The sequence below is a fragment of the Sceloporus occidentalis genome, unplaced genomic scaffold (genome assembly GCF_023333645.1).
Source record: "Sceloporus occidentalis isolate IW3139 unplaced genomic scaffold, rSceOcc1.0.p SCAF_4, whole genome shotgun sequence".
Lineage (NCBI taxonomy): Eukaryota > Metazoa > Chordata > Lepidosauria > Squamata > Phrynosomatidae > Sceloporus > Sceloporus occidentalis.
This window is the reverse complement of record NW_028316984.1, coordinates 31,721,978-31,747,363: the sequence shown is the minus strand read 5'-3', so window position 1 is coordinate 31,747,363 and position 25,386 is coordinate 31,721,978. Positions and strand designations below refer to the sequence as shown.

At 38.6% G+C, this 25,386-nt stretch overlaps 1 protein-coding gene across 3 annotated transcripts in view; it reads right to left on the bottom strand.

Moving 5' to 3' along the window:
- The window catches only part of CERKL (CERK like autophagy regulator), a 52,106-nt gene that overhangs the window by 3,630 nt on the left and 23,090 nt on the right, over positions 1-25,386 (bottom strand). For all 3 annotated transcript variants that reach the window (XM_089519630.1, XM_089519632.1, XM_089519631.1), the window contains exons 3-11: positions 22,546-22,677; positions 15,968-16,031; positions 15,412-15,554; positions 10,547-10,621; positions 7,960-8,137; positions 7,214-7,279; positions 6,671-6,696; positions 6,480-6,588; positions 958-1,054 (exon numbers count right to left, since the gene is read on the bottom strand). In XM_089519630.1, the coding sequence (XP_089375756.1) occupies positions 958-1,054; positions 6,480-6,588; positions 6,671-6,696; positions 7,214-7,279; positions 7,960-8,137; positions 10,547-10,621; positions 15,412-15,554; positions 15,968-16,031; positions 22,546-22,677 (890 nt within the window). The remainder of the gene's footprint in view (positions 1-957; positions 1,055-6,479; positions 6,589-6,670; positions 6,697-7,213; positions 7,280-7,959; positions 8,138-10,546; positions 10,622-15,411; positions 15,555-15,967; positions 16,032-22,545; positions 22,678-25,386) is intronic.

Below are 25,386 nucleotides of genomic sequence, written 5' to 3'. Positions count from 1 at the left end.
GCGAGGGCGCGCTTCGCCCCTCGCGGCGCCACTTCCGCGTTTTGAAAAGGAGCGCCATTTCAGCGCTCCTTTTTCACTGTGCCGGGAAGCCTCGCGGTCTGGCCGCTGGGGCTTCCCTCCGCAGCGAATGGCGGCTGCAGGAGAACGGCCGCTTGAGAGCGGTCTGTAACGGGCCAAAATTCCTTTCCCCATTCCCCTCAAAAGAAAGGATTCTCAAAAAACAGTGTAACAGCAGGAGATCTGCTGCAAATGGTATCACCATGAGGTCTTTTACACTACACAACTATAGCACCATTATGTCATCTTACAAGTGCTATGCATGCATCCCATGGAATCCTGGGACTGGCAGTGAAGGAAGAAGACGTTTAGAAACCACAGCCAAGGAATTTTCCTCTGGTGCACTAAGCTTTGTGTATGTGTATGTGTGAAAGAGTTAAAGCTTTGTAAAGGTATTGCACTGCTTGCCACTATGTCTTTTGTGTGCTCAATTTATAGATGTGAATATTAAAAATCCTAGGGGGGAAATGCCAGGAGTCTCTGTTTGCTCCAATCTCAATGCAGTTTACATTTAAAAACAGAGTTTATTTTTTACAATCAGTTTAGCAGCTTTACACTGTAGTAGATCCTATGTATAAGCACCGTATATAACTAAACCACAACAGATGGACGGAAATAGGCTAATCGGTATTAGTCTGATTGGTGATTTTCAAAAATCAGATAAAAGTGGGCTAATGTACTCTGACAGGAAGCTAAGTCTCCTTACATAGGCACAAACACCTCCTATAGTGCATTTTCTTCCACCTGAAACCTTTACTGGTCTATTTTCTTTACATTATATTTTAGCTATCCTGTTTTATCTTATGCATCAATCACTTGTTTTTTGCTCTATTGGATACCGCTGGAAAATACATCTAATCAAAACAATATCAGGCTGTAAAATATAACGGTAAGCTTTACCTGGTTTTTCACACTACTGTATCTTTTCAGATGCTTAACAAATTCTGGACGGGAAGTGTTTCGTACAACAATAAGAGCTATGCTTCCATCATCCAATCTGAAAATGACAACATTCAGTTACAACACTAAATTGAGGCTATTTTGAATAACTAAATCATTCTAAATAACTCATTTATTTGTTGACGGTGTATAAATAGTCAAACCACTATTTTTTGATCATGAGTGTCACTACAAATGAATTAAAACTTCTTATGCCTATTATCTAGTTCATAATGAGTAATCTGCATTAGTGGCTCTAGAATTTCACTTCTATCACTGTGTGTATGTTTTCAAAAGTAAAATGCCTCTTCAATAAAAGTTAACACCAGCAATAGTTAACTACTCTGAAGTGTTCATAACGGTTTACAAATGAAGTTGGCAGTCCTTAAAACAATCCCATATGACAGATCAATGCTATTATCTCTACATAACAGACCTGGGGCAAGAAGTGAAATACAGTTCTTGCTGAAATCTAGTTATCAGTTCATAGCAGAGGCAAAATTTTCACTGGGATGATGCCAACTTCCTTCCATTTAGCCACACACTTCCATTTTGTTTCTAAGGCCTGTTACAGACAGCCAAAATAAAGCTGCTTCGAGTCACAGTGGAGGTATGGCGTTTCAATGATGCATGCGTCCTAAGAGTCCAGAAGCCACATCAAAGCCACGCTCCAGTCCTTAGGGCTGGAGCATGGCTTTGGTGCGACTTCTGGACTCTTAGGATGCATGCATCATTGAAACGCCATACCTCCACTGTGACTCGAAGCAGCTTTATTTTGGCTGTCTGTAACAGGCATAAGTCTCCATCTTTCCTGTAACTGCCTAGCTGGCATCCCAGGATAAAGTGTGACAGCAAGACCAGTTGCCACCCTCTATCAATATGCAAAGGAGATGTTAGTCTACTATGCTTTGGGCTGTGGCCCTCAAATCCCTTCTAATTCAATCTGAGCTGTACCACATCACTTGTTAATTGACAGTGCCAAAAGAACCGAATTCTTGCATGACCTTTCACCTTTTCAGGAAGCAGTTTGAGTATCTCCAGCTCTTACTGTCTAGCAAGGCTGCAACTATCTTGGATGCCTGAGTGCACAGAGATTTCAAGCACAGCCATCAAGGCAGGCATTTTGTCTGGCTCCCTCTTGGACATAATCTCCACACAACATCCAGTCCAGGTTTCATCCTTTCTCTTCTGCCTTCTGCAACCATCCTGCAAATGTCTGCTCTTCTCCTGCAAATGTCTGCTCTTCTCCCCTGTTTGCATTTACCTAGCTGCTGAAGATCTTGGGCGCGTTACAGACCGCCCAAAATGGGCGGTCTGACGCTGCTGCCGGTTGCTGCGTCCAGGAACTGCAGTGGCCAAACCACGCAGTTCCTGGGCGCAGCAAGAAAGAAGCGCCGAAATGGCGCTTCTTTCTGTGGCCTGGAAGTAGCGCTGTGAGGCACTAGTCGCGCACTTGCAGTGTCACTTCTGCCGTGCGACGTCCGGACGCTATGCGTCCGTGACGTCAAAATGGCGGCCCCCGTGTGGACGAGCGCCACCATTTTGTATGGACTCAGTCCCTACCACGCCCCTTCCTAACCCTAATACGCCCCTTCGGCACGTCTGTAACGTGCCTTACTCAGCTTCCCTTTCATATACTTTTGAAGAAAAATAGCTTAAAAGTTCTCACTTTTTTCTGGTCAGCAATTGCAGTTCCTATGCCTTCCAGTTATTTTATACACTAAGCATTTATTTTCCACACTAAACATTTTGGAACTTCTTCCCTTGCCCACTCATTCCAAATAGCAGATCAGCAAGTGGCTGGAACACAGCTTGGATCAGAGGAGGAAAAACTTTCCTTGTCATCCAATGTAAATTACACAAAGGTCCATCAATCTTGAATAGCTTACTCCTTGGGCATGAAAATGTATTCAGGTGTGCCAATAGATACAGATCCTAAACACATTTGGTAAACAGGGGCCCACCTGGTTCACAAATCACTAAGCTACTTTAAAATGTGTGTGAGGTGGGGGGGGGGGGATCAACCTTTCTATTTTTTTAAAATAAGGGAGACACCCTGAAAAGAAGAGGGACATGGTATGGAAGACTTCAGTGCCAGAACTGAATTTCTGGAAATGTGCCCATGTTTTGTGTTAACATGGGGAAACACTGTCCTGTGATCCAGATAAGTAAGTAATTAATTTCATATGCCATCTCTCTCTCAGTATGAGGGTCAAAGTGGCACTAGGGATCACATGACAAACATATGCTGGTTCCAGTACACTAGGGAATTTCAGAAAATCGGCATTGTGCTTTATAAACAATAGCAAAGCTTTTGACTGCACAGATCATGAAAAAACTATGGACTGTTCTTAAAAACATGGGGGTACCATTACATTTGATTGTCCTGATGCATACACTGGACAGGAGGCTACAATTAGAACAGAATACAGAGAAACAGAATGGTTCCAAATTGGAAAGGGAGTCAGACAAGGCTGCATTCTATCACCATACTTTTTTCAACTTATATGAAGAAAGAACTCAGAGGAAGGAGGAGTGAAGATCAGAGGAAAGAATATCAGGTATGCAATCTAAGATATACAGATAACACCATAATACCAGCAGAAAACAACAAAAATCTGGAATAATTGCTAAAGAAAGTCAAAGAATAAAGTGCTAAAGCAGGCTTACTGCTGAACATTTAAAAAATGACCTTGGAAGATCTAAAAGAATTCATCCTAGATAATGAGAAAATTAATATAGTCAAAGAATTCCCACACCTCAGATCAAACATAGACCAGAACAGAGACTGAAGAAGACTTCAAGAAATCAGAAGACTAGGAATGGGATGGGCACTTATGAAAGAACTAGACAAGATCCTAAAATGCAATGATATAAAACTGAACACAATCAGGATTGTCCAAGCAACTGTATTCCCCATCAGCATGTAGAGATGTGTGAGCAGGGCAGTGAGGGGAGCTGACAGAAAAAAAATCAACTCATTTGATATGTGGTGCTAGAGAAGTGTGCTGAGGATACCATGCATGGCCAAAAGAAAACAAATGAGTCCTAGAACAGATCAAGCCTGAGCTCTACCTGGAAGCTAAGATGGCTAAAATGAGGCTTTTGTACTTCGGCCACATCATGAGAAGTCATGACTCACTAGAAAAAAACAATAACAGTAGCAAAGGAAGAAGGCAATATGAAGGGAGGAATACCAGATGGATAGATTCAATCAAGGAGGCCAAGGCAGCACTTGCAGGACCTGAGCAGAGTGGTTAAGGACAGCGGGTCTTGAAGATCTCTCAGTCATAGGGCCATAAGTTGATTCGAAGGCAGTTAACAATAAAGAATCCCTTCGTGCCAGATGGCAGACTACTTTCAAAACAGAGAGGTTGAGAGAAATGATATGGGTTATGGCATGGGGAGGGTTATCAGGAAATCTAAAGGGATTCCTTCAAGCCCTCTGGCAGACTCTCAAAAGTACCCAAGATACATAGCAGTTTAATCTAAAATGTTTAACAATGAGGCAGTACAGACCGGCACTTTCTAGGGCTGAGTGTCCAGATGCTCCTAGCCCTAGTTTTGACACCCAGCTATTGTCACTGCGCATGCCCACCCACACAGCACACGCCATGATGACACATGCCAGACTCAGCATCCAAATGGTGCTGGCCAGAAGGGGCATCATCATGTCACACGAACGCACCTGTGACGCCCCTTCCAGGAAGCTGCCCAGAGCAGCTTCTTTTGGGGCATGAATCGGTGCCGTAGTGTGCGGCTTCCTGCCACCTGTCTGTACTGCCCCAATGTCTTTTCAACGATTTCTAGCAAGACTACCCAGGCAACTAACAAGAGAGCAAATGAAGGATGATAGTAATTTCTGGATCATATTTTCTCCTCTAACTAGTCATATCCCTCTACTCTTCACATGTCTAATACCCCAAAACAGAGTGAGATGCTGATTTTATAGCAAATCAGTCCTTTTACCTCAGGGATGGTCAGTACTGGTCACCATTTTATTTATTCCTTAGTATTGTGCCATGGCCTGCACCTCTTCCTGCTGCTGTGCACAGCTAAAATTCAGTGGCATGGCAGTAATTGCAAGTGTTTTCTTTTCCTCACTTCCAGTTTCATGGAAACAGAATTCATGTGACTTTGATTACCACCCTGCTGAAATTCAGAAGCAGCTCTGGAGGTCATAAAAACAGGAGTACATGTAGCCTGCATATTAGCCATCCCTACTATACCTTCCTAAGGTCATCAACTTCCTAGCTCAGAAGATGATTCAACAATTATGATGTATATGATAAAAGCGGTATAGGTCACAAAGGGACACCATGAAGGGTTTGACAAAGGCCTTAAGTCTTAACCTTGACAACAAGGTATATACTTAATATGCAGTGACTATGGGAAATAATTTGAACCATATATGTTCAGATGGAATAACAGGCAGTGGAAAATCAAAGCTTTTAATCAATTTTTTTTAAAAAAATTACCTATCTAAACTCCATTGCATTCCATATTGGATTATCATATACATCATTATGATTTGAGCCTTGGGCAATTTTAGGTACTTGCTTCAAGAAAAGCCCACAAGATCTGCCGAAGTTAAGCAACAGGAGAACCTCTGATGTGGCTACTTTGTTTTATGATAAAAACTTCAAGGAAAACACAGAATTCAGTCTTGTAGCACCTTTGAGATTAAAATAAAGAAGCTGATAGCATGGGCTTTAGGTGACTTGAGCCTACTTCCTCCTCATGCATTTGAAGAAGAAGGCTCAAGTCTATGAAAGCTCATGCTCATTATTCTTAAAGGTGCTACAAGATGCCATTGCATACTTATTTTCAAGAATAACATGGCTATGGCTTTGAATTCTATAACCCAATCTTTTCATTGCATTAAATGTGAGTCAATTCATTTTAAAATTAATTATCTATTGTAAGAGGCCTCTAAAATCTATCAGCTAAAGTAGTGAGCTTACAAATTCTTTAACTAGAAAATGTCATACTATTCTCTGATAGTAAAAGAGTTGACTTTTTACCATGACAACATACTGTCTTCCTGTTGTTTTTTCTTTCTGCAGGCAGAAGTTTGCTGTAACTTACATTTGGTATTGGTTAAAATAATTAAATCTTTAGAATAAACAGAAATCAATCCAGTAAACTGAAGTCAAATCCACAGAAGTAGATCTCCTATTAACAAAGCCCATTGGAGATTATTACTTGATGACCACCATTTAAGTCACCCTAGTAAACTAATTAAATCCCTGTAATTATCTAACGATTCTTCTAGGCAGATGACCTCATCTGCCTGAACCAAAAACTGATTACAATTCCTGAGATTAGAGAGTCAACTGCAGTCCAACTCAACCCACTTCATCCCCTTTCCCAGCCTCAGAGGGTCTAGACTGCTCATGACACAAGGATGCATTCTGTGGAAAGCCAAGGTTTTAGGAAAAGATGACAGAGACGTTACTCTAATTCTGTAAATCCTTACTGACCTGGTATTAGGTGCCAAGCCTCTTGGTGCCATTGAGCAGAGACAAGGGATTGCCATAATGCTCACATTCAGAAAGTGACCCTGGATCCTCTGCCACTGATCAGTGCTATCTAAATATAACATCACACTGTGTTACTTCAAGTAGCCCCTTCAGTAATTCTCTTCTTTAAGTGATTAAACTTGAAAACTTACCACATTTAAGGCTCTCTTGATTCTGTCTAAAAATAAACATGGCAGATAGAATAATTAAAAGGCACTGAAGGATGTGAAATAAGTAATCGAAAAAATAATAAGACAAAGCAACTTGTTTTGATTGGAGATACATAAACTAAAGATAACTAAACTAAATCTTAAATGAATAAAATGCAGATTTTAAGTCAGATGTTAAACACAGTAGTTGAGAGCAAGTTTCAATTTAATCAAAAGAGTTTCGTTTGATTAAAGTTTCCAAAGTGCCCTAAAAAGAACTTTTAAATTGCTTATAGCAAAAATGTTCTTAGAGAAAATAATGAAATGGCTTAAGAAAATTTAAGTTTTCCATTTACAGAAGGTAAGTAAATCACTGTAGGAAAACCTATTCAGTTTTGCATTCAAACAATGGTTCCAGTCAAGCTAACTTCATCACAGTACTGAAATCAGGAACATTTAATTTCATCACAGTTATTTTTATGTTGGAGTGGGGCTACTGTGTGATAAATTGAGTCTGTAATATAAAGACACGTGGTTGTTTCTCACCTATTTTCCTCAACATCTTGCTGTAAGCGTATTGAAGGCAGGAAGAATAATTCACAGTCTTCTGGCCTAGAGACAGAAAACTTTATTTACTATAGAGAGAGTTTGGATTTTATTTCAATTCCTTTATTTTTGTTCAGGAAGGTAGAACTGGTCAGGACACAGCATAAGATAATATAAATGTCACAGCAAGACTGTACTGTTTTCAAATCATATAGATCTTGCATCTTTTACAATAAATGTTCTGACGGCTAAGTGAGTATATATCTAGATTTAAATACTTAAAGCATTTCCCTTCCTATACAAGCTAAGAGGTACAGTCCTATGCCCTTGTTGTCAACACCAAATCCCAGTGAATTTAGCGAGGCTGACCTCCACTTAAATGGACATGTGTTTGTTGCCTAATAATGTGTTTGGATAATCACCATCATTAAACTTTTGTAAACAGATAAATGAGCCAGCATGGTGCAATAGTTTGAGCACTAGACTACGATGCAAGATTAGGGTTCAATTTCCCATTCAGCCATAGAAACCCACTGGGTGACCTTGGGCAAGTCACACACTCTCAGCCCTAGAAAATTCCATGACAGGCTTGTCTTAGGGTCACTGTAAGTTGAAAACAACTTCAAGATATATAACAACAATGAAAAAAGCAGATAAATATATTAATCCACTTGTTTTTGCCTAAACTGTACATGTACTTTTTCAAAAATACATATATCATTTTTTTAAAAAAAATTAAGTCATACTTCAGACTTGCCAGTGTCTTGATCACAGCAAAATCTCTTCGCTGATTTGATGGCATCCATCGATGCTTTTCAGCTAAAGCTAGTGTCCTTGACCCAAAGCCAAACATAGAAGAGAATCCAAAGCGAAGAAGTTTTGATGGACTGCTGAAAGAGCACACATCCGCTGATTGTAGATGCCCTGAATTGGTAAGATTAATGCAAACAAATTTATTAATTCGTTCATTTTTGTTCACCTTTTAAATCATCAGAGTTCAATGAAGCTTACACAATCACTTTAAAATATTCAGCATTTTACCACACAGACATCAATAACAATAAAATAATTAAAATCCTTAGAAACCAGGAGCGCTATATAGTCTCACACTATAAAAAGCATATGTGCATACAAAGATCTTACTTGGTTTTTTAAATCCTAAAATGAGGTACTGCTGTCATGGGTTCCTTACTCCTTTACAGGAGGAGATGGGACCTCTTTCAGATCATCTAGCTGACCTGCCGCCTTTCCCTGATTTTAACACCCACTGAACTCACTAGGAAATTACTAGAGAATTTGATGTGTACATCCCCTCTTCTCCGGGTGATGCAAATCCTATGCAAATGTTCCTATGCAAACATGTGCACACACATCTAGTAAATGGAAAATCAAAGAGTGTGGGAAGAAAGAAGATCTTTAAAGGAAAGCTTTATTCTGAGCAAGTAATCTACATGACAAAAGGGTATCTCAACATGAAGGCTCATTCCCACAGGCAATTACTTAAAAGTTACAAAGTTACAACAGCCTAGGTCATATTCAGCTAAGGATAAAAAGAAACATACTTCCCCGAAATATCTACTTATATGCACTATACAAGTGGAGTATGGGTCCTGGATATTCTTGGGGAAGGCTGGGATTCTAGACCTGTGTGGTCCAGACTATGACCAGAACTTTCCCTAAGTGCGGCAGGTACCTCAGTCCCAAAATCTCTCTTTGTCTTCCCTTTGTTAGACTCTCTGCTTCATGGCACCACAAGGGTTTTACTTTTTCCTGGGAAAGCATCTCAGAACTTTCCACTTCTACACAACAGGCCATTTTCATTGGACGATTGATTGTTTCTTGTGATTTCTGTGACTCCTCTGTTATGCTGGGCCCTAATAAATGTAACTTAGCCAAACACATCATTAGCACTTTGTTTAGCTGGAGGGGAGACTATACCCCAATGGGGATGCCCATTACAACAACTGGCATAGGGGGTGAGAATAACAACTGGCAAAAGCTCCTTTGCCTACTTCTCAACAGTTCCCCCAAACACCTATTGCAGTTCCCATTCAACAGTGCTCAAACCTCTACAGAGCATTTTCAATGGTAAAGGAGGCTTCACACTCATAAAAGCACCTTAACATGTACAGATGCATTATATGTGGTAAATACACAGTTTTTACTACATGGAAGTTATACGTAAAGTTGACAATCTGTTGGAAGCAATCAGTCTATGGAGGTTAAGTAGCACAGGCACAAATACAGTCAGCTCTCCATATCCATAGATCCTCCATCCATAAATTCAACTACCCATGGCTTGAAAATATTCCACAGCCCCAAGTAAAAAATCCAGAAAGCAAATCCTGAGTTTGCCACTTTATGTAAGGGACACCATTTTACTATGCCATTGTATATAATGGAACTTGAACATCCATGATTTCGATACCCACAGGGTGTCCTGGAACCAAAACCCAGTTGATCTCAAGGAGGCACTGTATAAATTTTAACTTATCTATAGTACATATGACTCACGTCTCCTCCTGCAAATAAAACATTGCTTATTTTTAGCAAGATATGTGTAGGTAGTTGATTACAATATTCTCAAACAGGGGTCATTCTAGACATTAACAAGCATGAAGTCATTATAACACTATGAATTCACACTGAAAAAGGAATCCTAAACCTCTTGTTAACATTTTTTGAAAGGAAGTTGTACCATAAATTGGACACAAATGTTCCTTCCACTATTAACACACAGGCAGAAGGAAAAATGTTCCACCCTATTTGACTCCCATCAGATTAGATTAGAAATTAGGTCCACAATTGCTTTTTTTGTGCAAGAAAAGAGAGGATTAGCAAATAAAATGATGGAAGCATCTCTAACCAAATACCAAAGTTCACATCCACTTGCTTTAAATGTCACTCTTCCATAGGCACAGATGGAAAATGTTGACTAGGAGAAATCATCTATCCATCTAGATTGTGTGGGTATTACCAGGCTTCTAGTTTGAATTATATAACTGTTATAAACATCTAAGAAGTATAATCCTATTTTTAATAATCTTATTAAATTTTCGACATGACATGAAAATGTTCAAATATATATAAATTCCAAAAAGCAAACCTCGATTATGTCATTTTATATAAAAGACATCATTTTACTATGTTATTTTATTTAATGAGACTTGAGCATCCAAGGATTTTAGTATCCATGGGGTCCTGTAACCAAACCCCAGCAGATACCAAGGGCTCACTTTATATTAGTTGTGCATATTTTCAAACCTGATGTTATTTTACATAATTAATAAGGTTCAGTTCATTTCCTATTATTTTCAAACACAGAGTTCTTACCCAATATTATATGCAATGTTGCTGTTAGTACATGTTGGACTCCATTCAGAGTATGTGCCAAAATATTTGTAGAACCTGTAAATATTAAACATAGGTTACCAAATTAAAACAAAGCGAACATGACTACATCATACATGAGGATATTTCAAATTAATCCAGTAGGCATGAAAAGTATAAGAGTTTCCTTTCTGATAAATTATTGATCCAAGGTATTAGAAATCTTTAACTATTTCAATTTCCTCATTGTCTAATTTGAGTTTTTGTACATCCTCTGTGGTTATTATTTTTCTTCATGACCAACATACAATTCAACTGAAATTTGCCCTCCAAGTGTTAACCCCTTATTGTGTAAAGTTTGCTTTTATATTGTAGGATCCCTGCCTTGTAGTCTTTAAAATAAATCATGCTCCAAACTTTTTGCATTATCACCATGGCCATAGTCATGAACAGGAACAAAATTCTACAGCTAAATGGCCATTAGCCGGATCCTAAACACATTTATCTAATGTGTCTAAATTCCATTATATTAACATCCAATTAGATCACCGCACTACACTCGTATAGCGTTGCTATTCCACTTTGACTGCTCTGGCTGCCTCCTGCTGCATTCTGGGACTTGCAGTTTAGGGAGGACATTTAGAATTCTCAGCCAGAGTGCTTAGGCTTCATTGAACTACAAACCCCAGAATGCAACAGGAGGCAGCCAGAGCAGTCAAAGTGGAATAGCAGCACTATAAGAGGGTAGTGCTTTAATGTGGCAAGTAAATGTAGTTTGAACTGTAGCATAACTTTAGCTGAAGGTCTCCAGTTGTCCTTTTGAATCAGGAAGATATGCTGTGTTGAAAGTCTGTGAATTAATACTTTCAAATCTGTGCAGCTACTGTATTCAAGGTAACCCTATACTATACATTTTTCCTCTTTAAAACAAAGTGAGTTTTTTTGGACAACTAGTTATCGTACAACTCCATTATCTAATTCTTAACATTTATTTGTCACAATGTGTGATGAATGTGTGACACAATTAGTAGCAATGTAACTAATGTATAAACATGTGTCTCCATGTGCCTTCAAGTCCTCTGTCAACTTATGGTGACGCCATTAATTTTTCATTTTTCTTAGTCAAGGAAAACTCTGAGGTGGTTTTGCCAGTTTCTTCCTCTGAAATATAGCCTACAATACCTGGTATTTGCTGGTGATCTCCATGCAAGTACTGTACTAACTAGGACTGACCCTACTTAGCCTCCAAAATCAGACAGGATCTGGTATCTTCAGGGTATTTAGGCCTCGACAAATACCTAACCAGAAATAAAGGCTACCTGTTCCTTGGAGGTCATGGATTTCATACTTCCACAGTAACAACACAAATTAAAGATTGTTTATGAGTGGCTACTTAAATATTAAAATGATTGGTTTCCTGATAGGATCAACTCTTAGAAAAATCCCCAGTCCAAAGGATGTTAGAGAGGACAAAAAAATGTGCAGTTCGTGCAAAAGATGAAGGTACCAGACAGAAATGGGGGGTGGGGAATGTCCTTGGAAGTGCAAGCACTCCTCCAGAACAATTAACTTAATTAACCAGACAACATGAATATTCATAGGTCTGTTAATGTCTTCCACATCCAAACAGATAAATCTGATGTAATGACTTCTTAGTCAAGCATATCTAAGAGTCTCATGAAAATTGCACCAACACCATGGTTCTCTGCCCAAACTATCCCTGAAACTAGAAGTCTCATAACAATATTTTACTTCGCACAAATTAATTGGAAGCAGGAATTAAAGCAAGTGAATGATTCAGGGGTGTAAGATTTATAGTTAATATATGAATGCTACTTTCTTTTAAAGTAATTAAGCTGCTTTTCCCCATGCTTCCAGTGTCTCTCCTCTTTATCCAAATCCCTTTGTACAGCTGTACATCAGCTGTAGTTCCCATAGCAACAAACACTGGAATCTAATGGCCAGCAGTACCACCGTGGCCTTCTTCTGTCTGAACATTTATTTGACTACAGTGCAAGAACAGGATACGTTGACCTAGCAAAATCTTCCTTCCTGTTGATTACAAACTCTCCCAAAAAGAGCTACCCGTGTGCATGTGTAAGCACAAAATTACAACTTAACACATGCTATTAAAATTCAGGAGTTGGGTCTTTTCCTTAAAACACTCACATTTACAGTCAACTAAACTCAGGTTCTGAAAAATACAGTGGACCCTCCACATTTGTGGGTTTCAAATTCTGGGTTTTGACTATTTGCAACTTTGTAGCTGGTGCTTAACAAGGCTGACCTCTTCATCCCCTCCTTCTCACCCTCTCCCTCCAGCCAAGCAAAAGCATTTTTTAAAAAAGCATACAATAAAAATGCCAAACCACACAAATTCAGTATTTTTTAACAATTCAGTTGTTGTTGGCTTTGATTAAGCGTGGCTGTTAATGCTACATTGCAATTTCTTTTAGTCTTTTTGCATGGATATTTGTGCTTTATATCAGCAAATTAAAGTCTATTAGAAGTTCTTAACCCTTTTCTTATTCTTTACAGGATAATTTTTTGCAGGATCATTTCATTCAATTACATATTACAATACAGAAAAGTCAAAACAAGTTGCGAGTAAAACTACATGATGGAGCAAATCTAATGTCATTTTTGGATTTAAAACCCCAAATTTCTACAAAAATTTATGACCCTCAATTTTGCAAGCCTGTGCCATGTTTTATTAGTTTTATTGCTTTTAATGAAGTTTAATTAATGTATTTTCTGGCGTATAAGACTACTTTTTAACCGAAGAAAATCTTCTCAAAAGTCAGGGGTCGTCTTATAGGGCAGGTGCTGAAACTTCCAAGCTAGACTGGGAGAATCTGCGGTCGCCGCATATGGTAAGGGGACTTCAAAAACGTCCGTGGCTGCATCCCCACCGTATGCGGCGACTGTATGAAAGCAGCAAGGGCAGTGCTGTACAAGGACAGTAGAAGAAAATCCACTCACTAGGATTCATGGAAAGAAATGACTTAACGCAGCCCTGATGACGAGGTGAGGGGGTGTCTCACCGGGAAGGTGTAAGTGAAGGGCGGAACAAGCTGCAGGCATCCAGGACGCCTGGGGTATCAAAAAAGAGCCATGTTTGTGCTACCGCTCTGATAGTCTTGGAGACAGGGAGGGTTGGGCAGGCAGGGAGAGCTGACCAATCCAACCAGGCTTTGTATACGACAAGTTTTCCTGCTAAGTACCTGCATGTCATAAGCATTTGAATTAAAATTACCATATTGAAATCAAATCTGACATTTTAAAAATTTTTATTTGGTGTGCGTTGGAAGAGGGGTAGTCTTATACGGCGAGTATATCCCAAACTCTATATTTTAACTGGAAAAATTGGGGGTCGTCTTATACGCCCAGTCGTCTTATACGTCAGAAAATACGGTATGCCTTAATGGCAACTTTTGCATGTTTTATCTACATTGTATTTGTTTTAATCTCCAAACAATCTTTAGTCCTGGTTTAGTATAATAAGACATGATATAAAAAAGATAAACAAAAACAATTACTTTACAGAGTTTAAAAAGTCTAGTATAAAAGCTATGTTGAAACGTGTTCATAGTAACAACAAAAAAGTTAACTTACAGAAAACTAAGCACTTATGGGCTGTGCAGAATAAGATGCATGGAAAACTTCCATCTCATATCACCGAGACTACTTTTATCGCAACTACGGTGACAAGTGTCAGAGTAATAGCTTAAGTGTTTTGTAGTTATCCGGTGTAATGAATACTATTTTATACTTCCTGCTATCTCATTTCTGGATCATTTTCTTCTAGCTTGTACATAATTTTGAAAATGTTCCAGTAGGTATGATGGTTTTTTTAAAAATGTTCAAAGTCAATACAACAGCCAAAACAAGATAGAAATTACTTTTTTTTTTTTAACCAAAGAAGGCAAACTTATATAATAGTTCTAAAAAAAAGAATGAAACACAAGGTTAATTGGCTTCTTAACAGAAAACATCTGTATCAGTGCTTCTCAGGCTATTTGATGTGGGTGACTGGCAATAATTTTTTACCCAGTGTGCCAGGGACTAGCACCATATTTGTGTTCATTGCCTAAAAAATGTTTCTTTCTTTCCCAGGCACTTGCCAGAAACCAGCAGCCAATGGCATGGGGATTAGGACCAGTCCAGGCACCATTACTTCGAATATCACTGCTCTAAACCACCTTTACAGATTATGATTGACAGGAAATGTTTAACACCTATGGATGTATTAGATGGGGACTGGTACCCCATTCAGGACTGTAGTTTCCTGCAAACATATTCCTGCAATAGATCCTAGAGTGCTAGGTTAAGTCTGGTCCCATTCAATCATTGTTCTTAAAATGAAACAGAAATCAGATTTGCTGTCTTCCCAACCATAAATAGTCCTCCAGCCAGGGCTAAAGCTTGATTTTTCCAAGCTAAGTATGAACAGGATCCCACACTGGACTTGCACGGGTCGAACAGCAAATTCCAATGGACACAGAAGGAGAGGCATGTTCTCTCTGCAACTACAGCATCCTGTGTACCCCCAAAGTTTTCTCCAGATCACCAGGAAAACTCTGGAGCCAGTTTTTTGACATCTCCAAATGATGCAATGGACAATGGAGAAAAAAGAAGTTCTATTGGAGTGGTGCTGTGTGGCCAGTGCCACAATGGATTTAGTCTCTCAGAGGAAAGAGCTAGCCAAGGAATACAAAAGATATTGGTGGGGTGGTTTTTTTAGAATGAATATTGTATTATGCATTTTAAGACCATACAGCCAATATAAAATCTGGAAGATATTCTATGACATAATGTCACAAATACTATTTACAGCTGTCCTCATATTTACTATTCTAAACGCTCACCTGCTGGTATTATTCCAAGAGGAATTTGTGCTCTAGTTGGCTCAAGAATATCATTATGGTCCCTTCCAGCATCAATTTGGGCCCTAAGCAAAAGACCATGAGCGACCTCACTGGCAGTCCCATCTCCACCAACACAGACCACCCTGAAGAAAACAAATTGCAAGACTTATTACAAGAAAAGTTTGGTGCCAAGCATTGGTGTGTTTGTTTATTTATTTATTTCAAGGATTTATATTGTGCCGTTCTCCCACAATGGGATTTAAGGCTGGTTACAATAATTTAAAAAGACAGAAGTAAAAATGTTAATTTACAAAACTTAAAAATTTATTAAATATTATTAATATTAAAACATAAGATAAAACACAGTTTAAACCAGCACAAATAAAATTCATCCACTAAACACCTGCCTAAATAAAAATATCTTCAGCTGCCAGTGGAAAGAAACCAGGGAGAGGCCAATCTGACCTTCCATGATCATGAGGACCATTCACTTGGGATTTTTTCCATGACTTAAAAACTCCCTTAAAAGAAGTAAATCAGTTTAAAATGCTCTTACCCATTAAATAATGTCAGATCACATTCCTTAAGTAATGCAACAGCATGTCCGTCATATTCAGTAACTGTGAAAACAAATATCATTCACTGTAACACAGAATCAATTAAGAGATTTTTGACACAAATGTTCAGCATCTTGAATTAAAAACAAAATCCTGTCTTAAGAAGATCGGCTACTTAGTGTGACCATTGGGCATTTTGGCATCTTCCTTGGGGGCAGCAGAATGCCATGCCAAATACCAAGTTCTCCTGACTTTCAAAAGTAGGCCTGCCATGCAGTCTGGGGCAGCTGCAGTTTTAAAGTTTCCCCCATGGGCACACACAAGCAATCATGGGGTTTTCTGCATTACGGACATTGTTTTTATTTTTCCCTTACATTATGGACCATGAAACAATGTAGTGTATATAATGACATACTTGTTGTTGTCATGCAACCTTAAGTCATTTCTGACGCAAAGCAACTCTTGGGTGAACCTGTCATGGAGTTTTCTTGGAAATGTTTGTTCGGGAGGTGGGGGTTGCCCTTGTCTTCCTCCAAGGCTGAGACAGTGTGACATGCCCAAGGTGATTCAGTGGGTTCCCTTGGTCAAATGGAGATTTGAATCCTGGTCTCTCTAAGGCCTAGCCCAACACTCTATCTACTATGCCACACTGGCTATTCATTACATGCTTACAATTTTGTTAAGATAAAGTCCATGTATACTTCCTTATAGGTATAAATTTTCCAGATATATTTCACATATAGAACACTAGTTATTGAACTACAGAGTACAAGAATAAGCTGGAGATACATGAAGGATACTGGGTGATTTGTGGAGGTCCAGTCTCCCAATGCTTAACAAGAGGAAAACAAAAATAATTTTGCTCCACCTAATTTGTGCTGTTGAAATACAGAATGTCTGAGGTAGCCAGGAGTGTATTTTTGAAAGGGCTGTGACCAATGTTTAGTTTTTGCATTTAAAAAAATCCATGAATGTGCTCAATTCTAAGTATTTGTCCTCTGCATCCAACTTCAGTTGGCAGATCAAGAGACTTTGCTAAAGAAACAAAGTACATTTTGAAAAGCCTGAAGTTTGTCCAGTTTCCTTTTTCTCCTAGGTATCATTATTTCATCTCATACAACTGAATGGTCATTGCATCAGTTAATACAGATTTCAGGCTTGGTCCATGGCAATAATAAAGCTGGATACCACTAGCAAAGCTACTTGTTGGGCTAGGACATTGGGAGACCAAAGTTCAAATCCCTGCTTGGCCAGAGCAACCCACTGGGTGACCTCAGTTAAGAAAGGAAAAAACATGACAGGGTCACCATTAATTCAAAAACAACTTAAAGGCACACAACAACAACAAACCAGTAACAAAAGAATGTAAGACAGGATGGTGGCGGCACAAGTATACACCAGTATCTGTAGCCTCTGGAGGAAATGAATCTGCCACTCTACATTACGGCCTCTGTTTATCGATATCTTATGCAGTAAAGTAAACGCCAGCAGGAAAAAAGGAGAAATTAACTGGCACACTGCAGATGGCATAAAGCATCATAACCACATTTAGAATTTTCTAGGGCATCTTTGCCAGAAGACACAGCCCAGCTGCATCCACTCATCAAAGATTTTTGCTGACTGACATGACACTTCCAGATGGATTTTTTGTGTAAGAATGTGCATTATTATATGCAAGATTACATTAATCTTTCATGCTTGTCTGTCTTTGGTGATAGTACATTTGTTCTTCTCCTGTGATTTTAAATATTGTTAAATTCATTTTTCTGGCTATGTAAAAATAATCTAACATGTCTGATGTTACTATTTTTAAAAAAACAGCTAAAAGTGTCCTTAAAATGAGTAAGCAGAGTAACATATAGGATAACAGAATTGTTCTGGCTTGGAGCTGCAAATAAGAAACTGCATCCGCAATATAGCACTGTGGTCTCATCATGTCATACATGATACTCTTTCTCCTGCCTCTTTCTAGGCCAAAAAATTATGTCCATAGTCAACAAGGGGTAGCATAGAACTGTCACTAACATATACACTGCCTCTCACTTTCTCAAGATGTGAGAAAGTGGTATGTTTGGGATGCTCTGATCCATAGGCATATCCATTTCATAGAACCAGAGTGGTGTAATGGTTTGAGCATTGGATTAAATCTCTGGAGACCAGGTTTGAGTTCCCGCTCGGCCACAGAAACCCACTAAATAACTCTGGGCAAAATAAAGCGACTTACCACTCCTGATTTCAAGCCAAATTCGGACTGCCCCCTGGTTTTATCACATGGCTTTTGCCCCCAAAACTGCCATCCAGGTACAGCTCGGCTCCAATACTGGTCCCTGAACTCACTTCGGCAGCCATTTTTCCAAGTCGGAAAGCTCTCAACTTTGAAAAATGACCGCCAAAGCAAATTCAGAGACCAGTATTGGAGCCGGGCTGTACCCGGATGGCCGTTTTGGGGACAAAACCCATGTGCTAAAACCAAGGGAACAGCCCAAATTTGGCTTGAATTCTGGTGCAGTAAGTTGCTTTATTTTGCTGTATGCTAAGCTCCTGAGTCACACACTCTCAGCCTCAGAAAAAGGTGATAAGGAAAATAAAGGAGGCAACAGAGGTAAGAGGAATTAAGATCAAAGGGGACCAATTTAAAAGCAAGGGTTTTTGCGGATGATATCGCAATAACTTTAGAGGACCCTCTAAATAGCATTCCCAAATTGATGAAACATATAAAAGACTTTGAAAAGATAGATGGATTTAAAGTAAAAGTGGAAAAAACAAATATAGGGCCCATACAGACAGGCCAAAATAAAGCTGTTTCAGGTCACTTTGGAGGTATGCTGTTTAAATGATGCATGCGTCCTAAGAGTCCGGAAGCCACGCCACACTCCAGTCCTCATTTAAACAGCATACCTCCAAAGTGACCCGAAGCAGCTTTATTTTGGCCTGTCTGTAGGGGGCCATAATTATGAAAAATATGACACAAAAGGAAGAAATGGTGATTAAAGACATGATGGGATTTAACGTAACAAAAAAAAATAAGCGAAATATTTAGGCATAGTAATAACAAACAAAAACTCCGACTTAATTTGAAATAATTATGAGAAAAAATGGGATGAAATAAAAAAAGATATGAGAAAATGGAAGGATTTAATGTTGTCTCTATTGGGTAGGATTTCAGTAATCAAAATGCCACCCACCTACCTACCTACCTTCCCTCCCTCCCTCCCTCCTTCTTCCCCTCCCTGCTTACCTGCTCGGTCGCCACGTCGCCTCTTATCTGGCAGGCTATTTTATACACACACACACACAAGTATACACTGACACAGAAAGAGAGAGATACACAAAAGCCTGCAGACAAGAGGAAACAGGAACTGGGTGGCAGCTAAATCTATCCTTTATATATATTCAGGTGAACATTGGGCAATTGACTGTGAGGAAATGGGTTTTCAAGAAACTGATCTTGAAACAGATAGATATAATTGTACTTAGAAAGAAATCTTTAGAAGGAATAAGGTTTGAAAGAGTAAATAATTGGTAAACTATAATGAATAATACACCGTATATACTCATGTATAAGTCAACCTCATGTATAAGTTGAAGTCAAGTCATGTATAAGTCGAAGCAGAAATGTGGATTTTTATATGACTGGTGGATAAGTCGAGGGTCAGTCTTAAGGGGGCAGCCCAGCTGGGGAGAGGCTCCAGGATGATCAGCGTCTCTCTAGCCGGGCTGTCTTCTTAGAAGGAGGGAGCCTGGCTGGAAAGAAGCCTGCGAGGGACATCCTTCCCAGGCTTCTCTCTAGCCAGGCTGCCTTCTCATGAGGCCTCCTCATGAAGAGGGAGACCAGCTGGCGAGAAGCCTGCAAGGGACGCATGCGCGCCCTTCCCAGCCATCTCTCTGGCCGGCTTCCCTTCGCAGGAGGGAGCCCGGATGGAGAGACGGCTGCAGGGCGAACGCGCGCCCTTCCCAGCATCGCCCCAGCTGGGCGCTTGGTCGGTGGACCCCACAGACCCTTGTATATGTGTACCCCAGGATTTTGGGGACCATTTGGGGGAAAAAATTTCTCGACTTATAGTATTTGACACAGATGTGACATTGGTGGCAGAAATACAGTCAGCCTTCCTTATCCACAGATTTTTTTATCCATGGATTCAAGCATCCACAGCTTGAAAATATTTCTTTAGAAAGTATAATTTCTAAATAGCAAACCTTAATTTTCTATTTTAGATAAGAGACACCATTTTACTATGCCATTGTATTTAATGGGACTTGAGCATCCACAGATTTTGTTATCCATGGCGAACCCTGGAACCAAACTCCAGCAGATAGCAAGGACTCACTGTAATGCAGTATGACACTGCTCTAACTACCATGCTTCAATGCATGGAATTCTGGGATCTGTAGTTTGTGGTGGCACCAAAGCACTCTGACAGAGAAGGCTAAATAACTCATAAAACTACAATTCACAGAATTCCACAGTATTGAGCCATGGCAATTAAAGCAGTGTCAAACTGCATTATTTCTGCAGTACAGATGAGGTCAGAGATATAGAGAAGTACCAGCACAATGTTTTAATTTGTTGTACTTTTTGTCTTATGTGGGTTTTTTTGTTTCTGCCTTTCTTATTTAGTTTAGTTTAGCTCAATTTTGTTTTCTTTTATTTGAAATGCAGTGTTATTGTTTACTGTTCGACAGATTAGCATAAAATGGAATAAAAATTAATATTAAAAAATAACCTGGTTTGGAACCTTTTTTAAAAAAAATGTTTTAGGGACCTTTTATTTGAAAACTATTTAAAAGCTTTAATTCCTTAATTGTGTTAGTGTTATTTTTTTGTTGTTTTTATTTTTACCTATTTTTAACTGCAACTCTTTTAATGTTGTTGTGAAGTGCCTTGAATTCCAGTCTAGGAATATAAAAACACATGCACACATATTCTGCCTTAAAAACACTCAGAGGAGCAGTTGCTATTTTAAACTAACATATTTTTATTGGTCTATTGCTCTGTATGTTACCTATGCTTTTTTTAATATTAAGAATTAACTATATACTTTAGAAATGCATATGTGTTCTTCACCAGGTGATTTGACTACTTTATTAAAAAGGATTGTTTGGATTAATGAAAGTATCTTTAACATAAGTGAAGTACATGTCATTTGCCAAAATAACCTCTAGGAGGAGTGTTAGGTAACAAACGTAGCAGTATGCTGTGAATTACTGCAAGATGTTACAGACATTATTACATGGATTTAACTTTATCCTCATTTAAAAATAATAATATAGCAAATTCACTTTAACTAGGAGTTACACCAGTGCTAGTTCCCATGGAATATTTCTTTGTTAAACTTCTTAAAAATTTGCTTAATAAAAAATATAAGAAATCAGAATAACTGAAATGTGATTTAAATCACTAGTTAAAAATCAGTGCTGTTTCCAAACATTTCTAATGAAGCTATTTTAAAGGCAAACAAAACTAGGGCCAGAATCAAAATATGGCTGGGGCATTAAAATAAATAAATGAAATGATAAACAGTTCCAATGATTCTTCAGTGAAAATTCTTAATTCATGCGAACCTTTCTAGATTTCTCCTGAAATGTGGAATAGCCTTGTCCTCCTGTGTATCTGTTTTCTAAAGCTACAATAGTCAGCACATCACCTCACAGTTTATCAACTCTGAAAGCACTTTCACCTGTTGGATCAGGGAAAGGGCCCCGTAGCACTAGTCCTCACTCTCAAACATGATTTGGTCTGTCAGACCTGACAGAGACAATCTGTACTGCAAACAGAAGAAAAGGGAGATCCCATCCTATATCAGGACAGAGACAAGATTTTTTTTTCCATACTAGCCCTAACTGCCCAGTACTCTCCAAGTTCATTCACAGATAAAGTCCCAATAAAGTCTATTTGAGCTGCACCACAATCCTGTGTGTATCTACTCAAAAACATGTACGTAATGCTGCTGTCAGCTTGTCTTCTAAGGAATAATGATGATATAAGACCAATCTTACACAATGTGCTACATATTGCTAATTGTTGTGCTGGGGTGTGGGTATGTGCATGTGTGTTTTAATTATATAAGTTTTATCCTGGTTTTATTTTTTCTGATTGTTTAATTATGTTTTTTAGCTTTTGTATTTTGTAGATTCACTTTTTTTAATCCTTGTAAACAACATTGAGTCCCAATCTGGAGGAAAAAACAGGTAATAAATAACAACAACAACAACAGGGAATAAGGCTGAAATCCCATACACACTTATCTGGGAATAAGTGTATAAAAATTACATCCTTATTCTTTAGTAGACATCCTTATTGCAACATTACAGGATCGCAAGTTCTACTAATGTTTAATTTTTAATAACTGCTAAAATAATTAATTAGCAGACTGGTGAAAGCTATTTTTAAAAGGCAAGAATAAAAGAAAAGATTGAATTAAAATCTTTGGACACTCATAAAATAATCTTCATTAATCAGAAAGAGAATTCTCTAAATGTACTCATTACTTCAAAAAGATGTTGCTGAAGCAGTGTCTTGGTTACTTTAATGCCACCTTCAAAACTGGATTAAATCAATTTCTGCAAAGCATCTTACCTGTCACGTCAGTTCTGATGTCAGCAAGCTTAAAGAGCGGTGCAACTTGCTCATAATAAATGCGAGTAGCCTCTTTCCTATGACTACTAGGATTGACAAACACTTTTAATGACTTTGGCCTATTTGGAAAACCTAAAAGAAAAATCACACACACATCACATCAGGATTTTATACTTATTTAACCAAATTTAACATACAGCCTGGAAACAAGTAAGAGGCTATATAATTTTAATACACACAGACAACTTTAAGTTGTTTATAGACTCTTTTTCACAAGAAGATGCTCAGTACTTATATCCACCACCTACGTAATCCTGTCACAAGTAGAACACTGACCCTGAAACAACCAGCGCTTGCGAGTCTTGAGCTAAGAATAAATGGTACAAATGAGTCAGTCACCATCATCAAGAGCATTATGTGACTTCTAAAATGAAAGAGGTTTTAGGTCATGCTTCAAACCCCAAAGAGGGAGGCTGATAAGGAGAGAAGAGACTATTCTCCTGAGAATTTCAGAGGAAATGCCCCTCAGCAAGGATTTAATAATAGTACTCCTTCACAGTTGGTGCAGAGATTTGATACTACAATTTTCAGGATTTGCAGATTATGTATCATGCCACACGGAAGCAGCAGGTGCAAAAGAAATCTGGCCTTGATTAAGAGATCAAGAAACAGGGCATGAAGGGGAGAGAAATAAAATCCCAAACTTGCAATATTTAATGCACATTTCAGCCCAAATGTGCAACTGCTTTACTGTTTTTATTTACAGGGAAAACAAATAAATGAATTACTCATTTTTTTTATCTCTAAATAATCAATGTCTGTGCTTGCCATGTTTGTATCACAGCAGAGAGCTAAAGTGTAATTTGTTTCAGCCCTCAAGTTGCACTATTTACTATATAGTAAATATATAATTGTCCTATTGTAAATTTACTATTTACTATATACACACTCTATATAAAGTACCTTTTCGTTTCTTTCTACGTCTCCCCCATTTTTAATATTTCTCCTACCCCACCACACCAACAAAATATGAAAACTCTTGGTGACTTAGCCTCCTGTCAAATTTTACTTTGCTGATATTTTTATGTTCATTTCATTTTAGTAGCAAGTGATCATTTCTGAACTTTTCTCTGTAGGGTTTTAAAAAATACATTGAACTGGAAACCAGAGTTCATTTGATAGCCATGCCTAGTCTTAGGATCAAGTTTTATCTATTTGCACAACAATGTTGTATACTAATCTTTATATACATCATATTCTTTACCCTTAGATGATGATAAATTTGTGCTGATTGTGTTAACTATAAGTTCTGGTAGAAACCAACAAAGAAAACAGATACTAGTAATCTTTTAAGCACAAATGTTGACTCTCTCTTTATTTTTCACCTCAAAAGCTATATGTAAATTCTTTTTTTAAAAAAAGAAACCAAATTATTTCATAGTTCTTTCTATTGCTTTCAGCCCAAATGGAGAATGAGGGGAACTGAAATAATGGAAGAAAGCACTCTGTTGTCTTAATTTACTGATAAACTGATGTATACTGGCAGTATCAACCTTCCTGCCAAGTAGAAAAACATTACTAGGTGCTTTAAAATTTATATCTGGAGTGTTGCTCAGTTCCAGAGTAGGTACACTGCTGAACTCCAAGATGGAAAGAAACAAGTAGAGAAGAACTCAAATTGCCATCATAAACCACATAGAGATGTGATGGGTTCAGGACGGGTTTAAGTTTTTGGTGCAGCACTCAATGTGGGAGTCGGGAACAACCCCATAGTATTTATAAGTGTAGAGTTGAGGGGACACATGATTTTTGGAACTGCTACACTGCTACACCTGATATACCTCGGCTGAATCTACACAACAGCTATATCTGAGCTCCACTGCATACTATGCCTGGCCCAGTTTGACCCCTTTATTGCCATACACACCTATTTTAATCCAAAATGATATCAGTTTAGAAAGCCATATGGGACACCCCATTATGTAGCCATATCAGTGCAAGGAGTGTTTCTACTGTGTGCACATTTTCACCATATAGGTTTATGTCTGGTCACACAACCACAGCAGCTGTTATTCCCACAACACATGTGCATTTTGGCATTTGCATTTGCTTCCCCTCCCCCTTCGTTCTGATTGTCCACCTGCAGTTCTATAAAGTGAAGCTGTTAGCGAATGTGGAGGTGAAATGCTCCCCTGTGAATATGGGCAAGGGTATGTATGCGAAGATTCACATACAAACACCAAATTAAAAAAAAACCACCTTTTCCGAATGCCGTCAGAAGAGAGGGAGCTACCCATCTGTGTAGGCCTGAGTGACCACCTGACCTAGGTGGCCATCCATTGACCTGACCCCACCCCTCCCGCATCCCCACTACCCATCCCAAATCCACCATAATTCTAATTTGTGGGTCAAACCACATGTTTTAAAAAATCCAGTTCTTCCCCAAAACAGCAATGTAAAATGGATTTTTAAAGAAAATCACCTTAAAATCCTCTGGTTTTAAAATAAGTGTTTTCACATTGGAAGGAGAGGAATGTGGTGTGTTACAACAGGACTGGGAGCGAGGTAAGGACACATCATTTAGTCTGTGTAAATTCAACCCTGAACCAGAACTTCAATGTTAACTTCCACTGCTATACTAAAACTAGGGTGCCAGCAAAATGGCTTGCAGAAGTATCAATGAAATCCTCAATATTTTCTAGCACAAATCAAATAGTAGAGTTTCCATGGATACCTGGATATGCTTTGGTGCTATTTTATCTACCCCATTTTCCCTCTTACTGCCCCAATATATGATTTAGGTGTCTCATAAGAAAGCTTTTATAATTGATTTAACTTTAA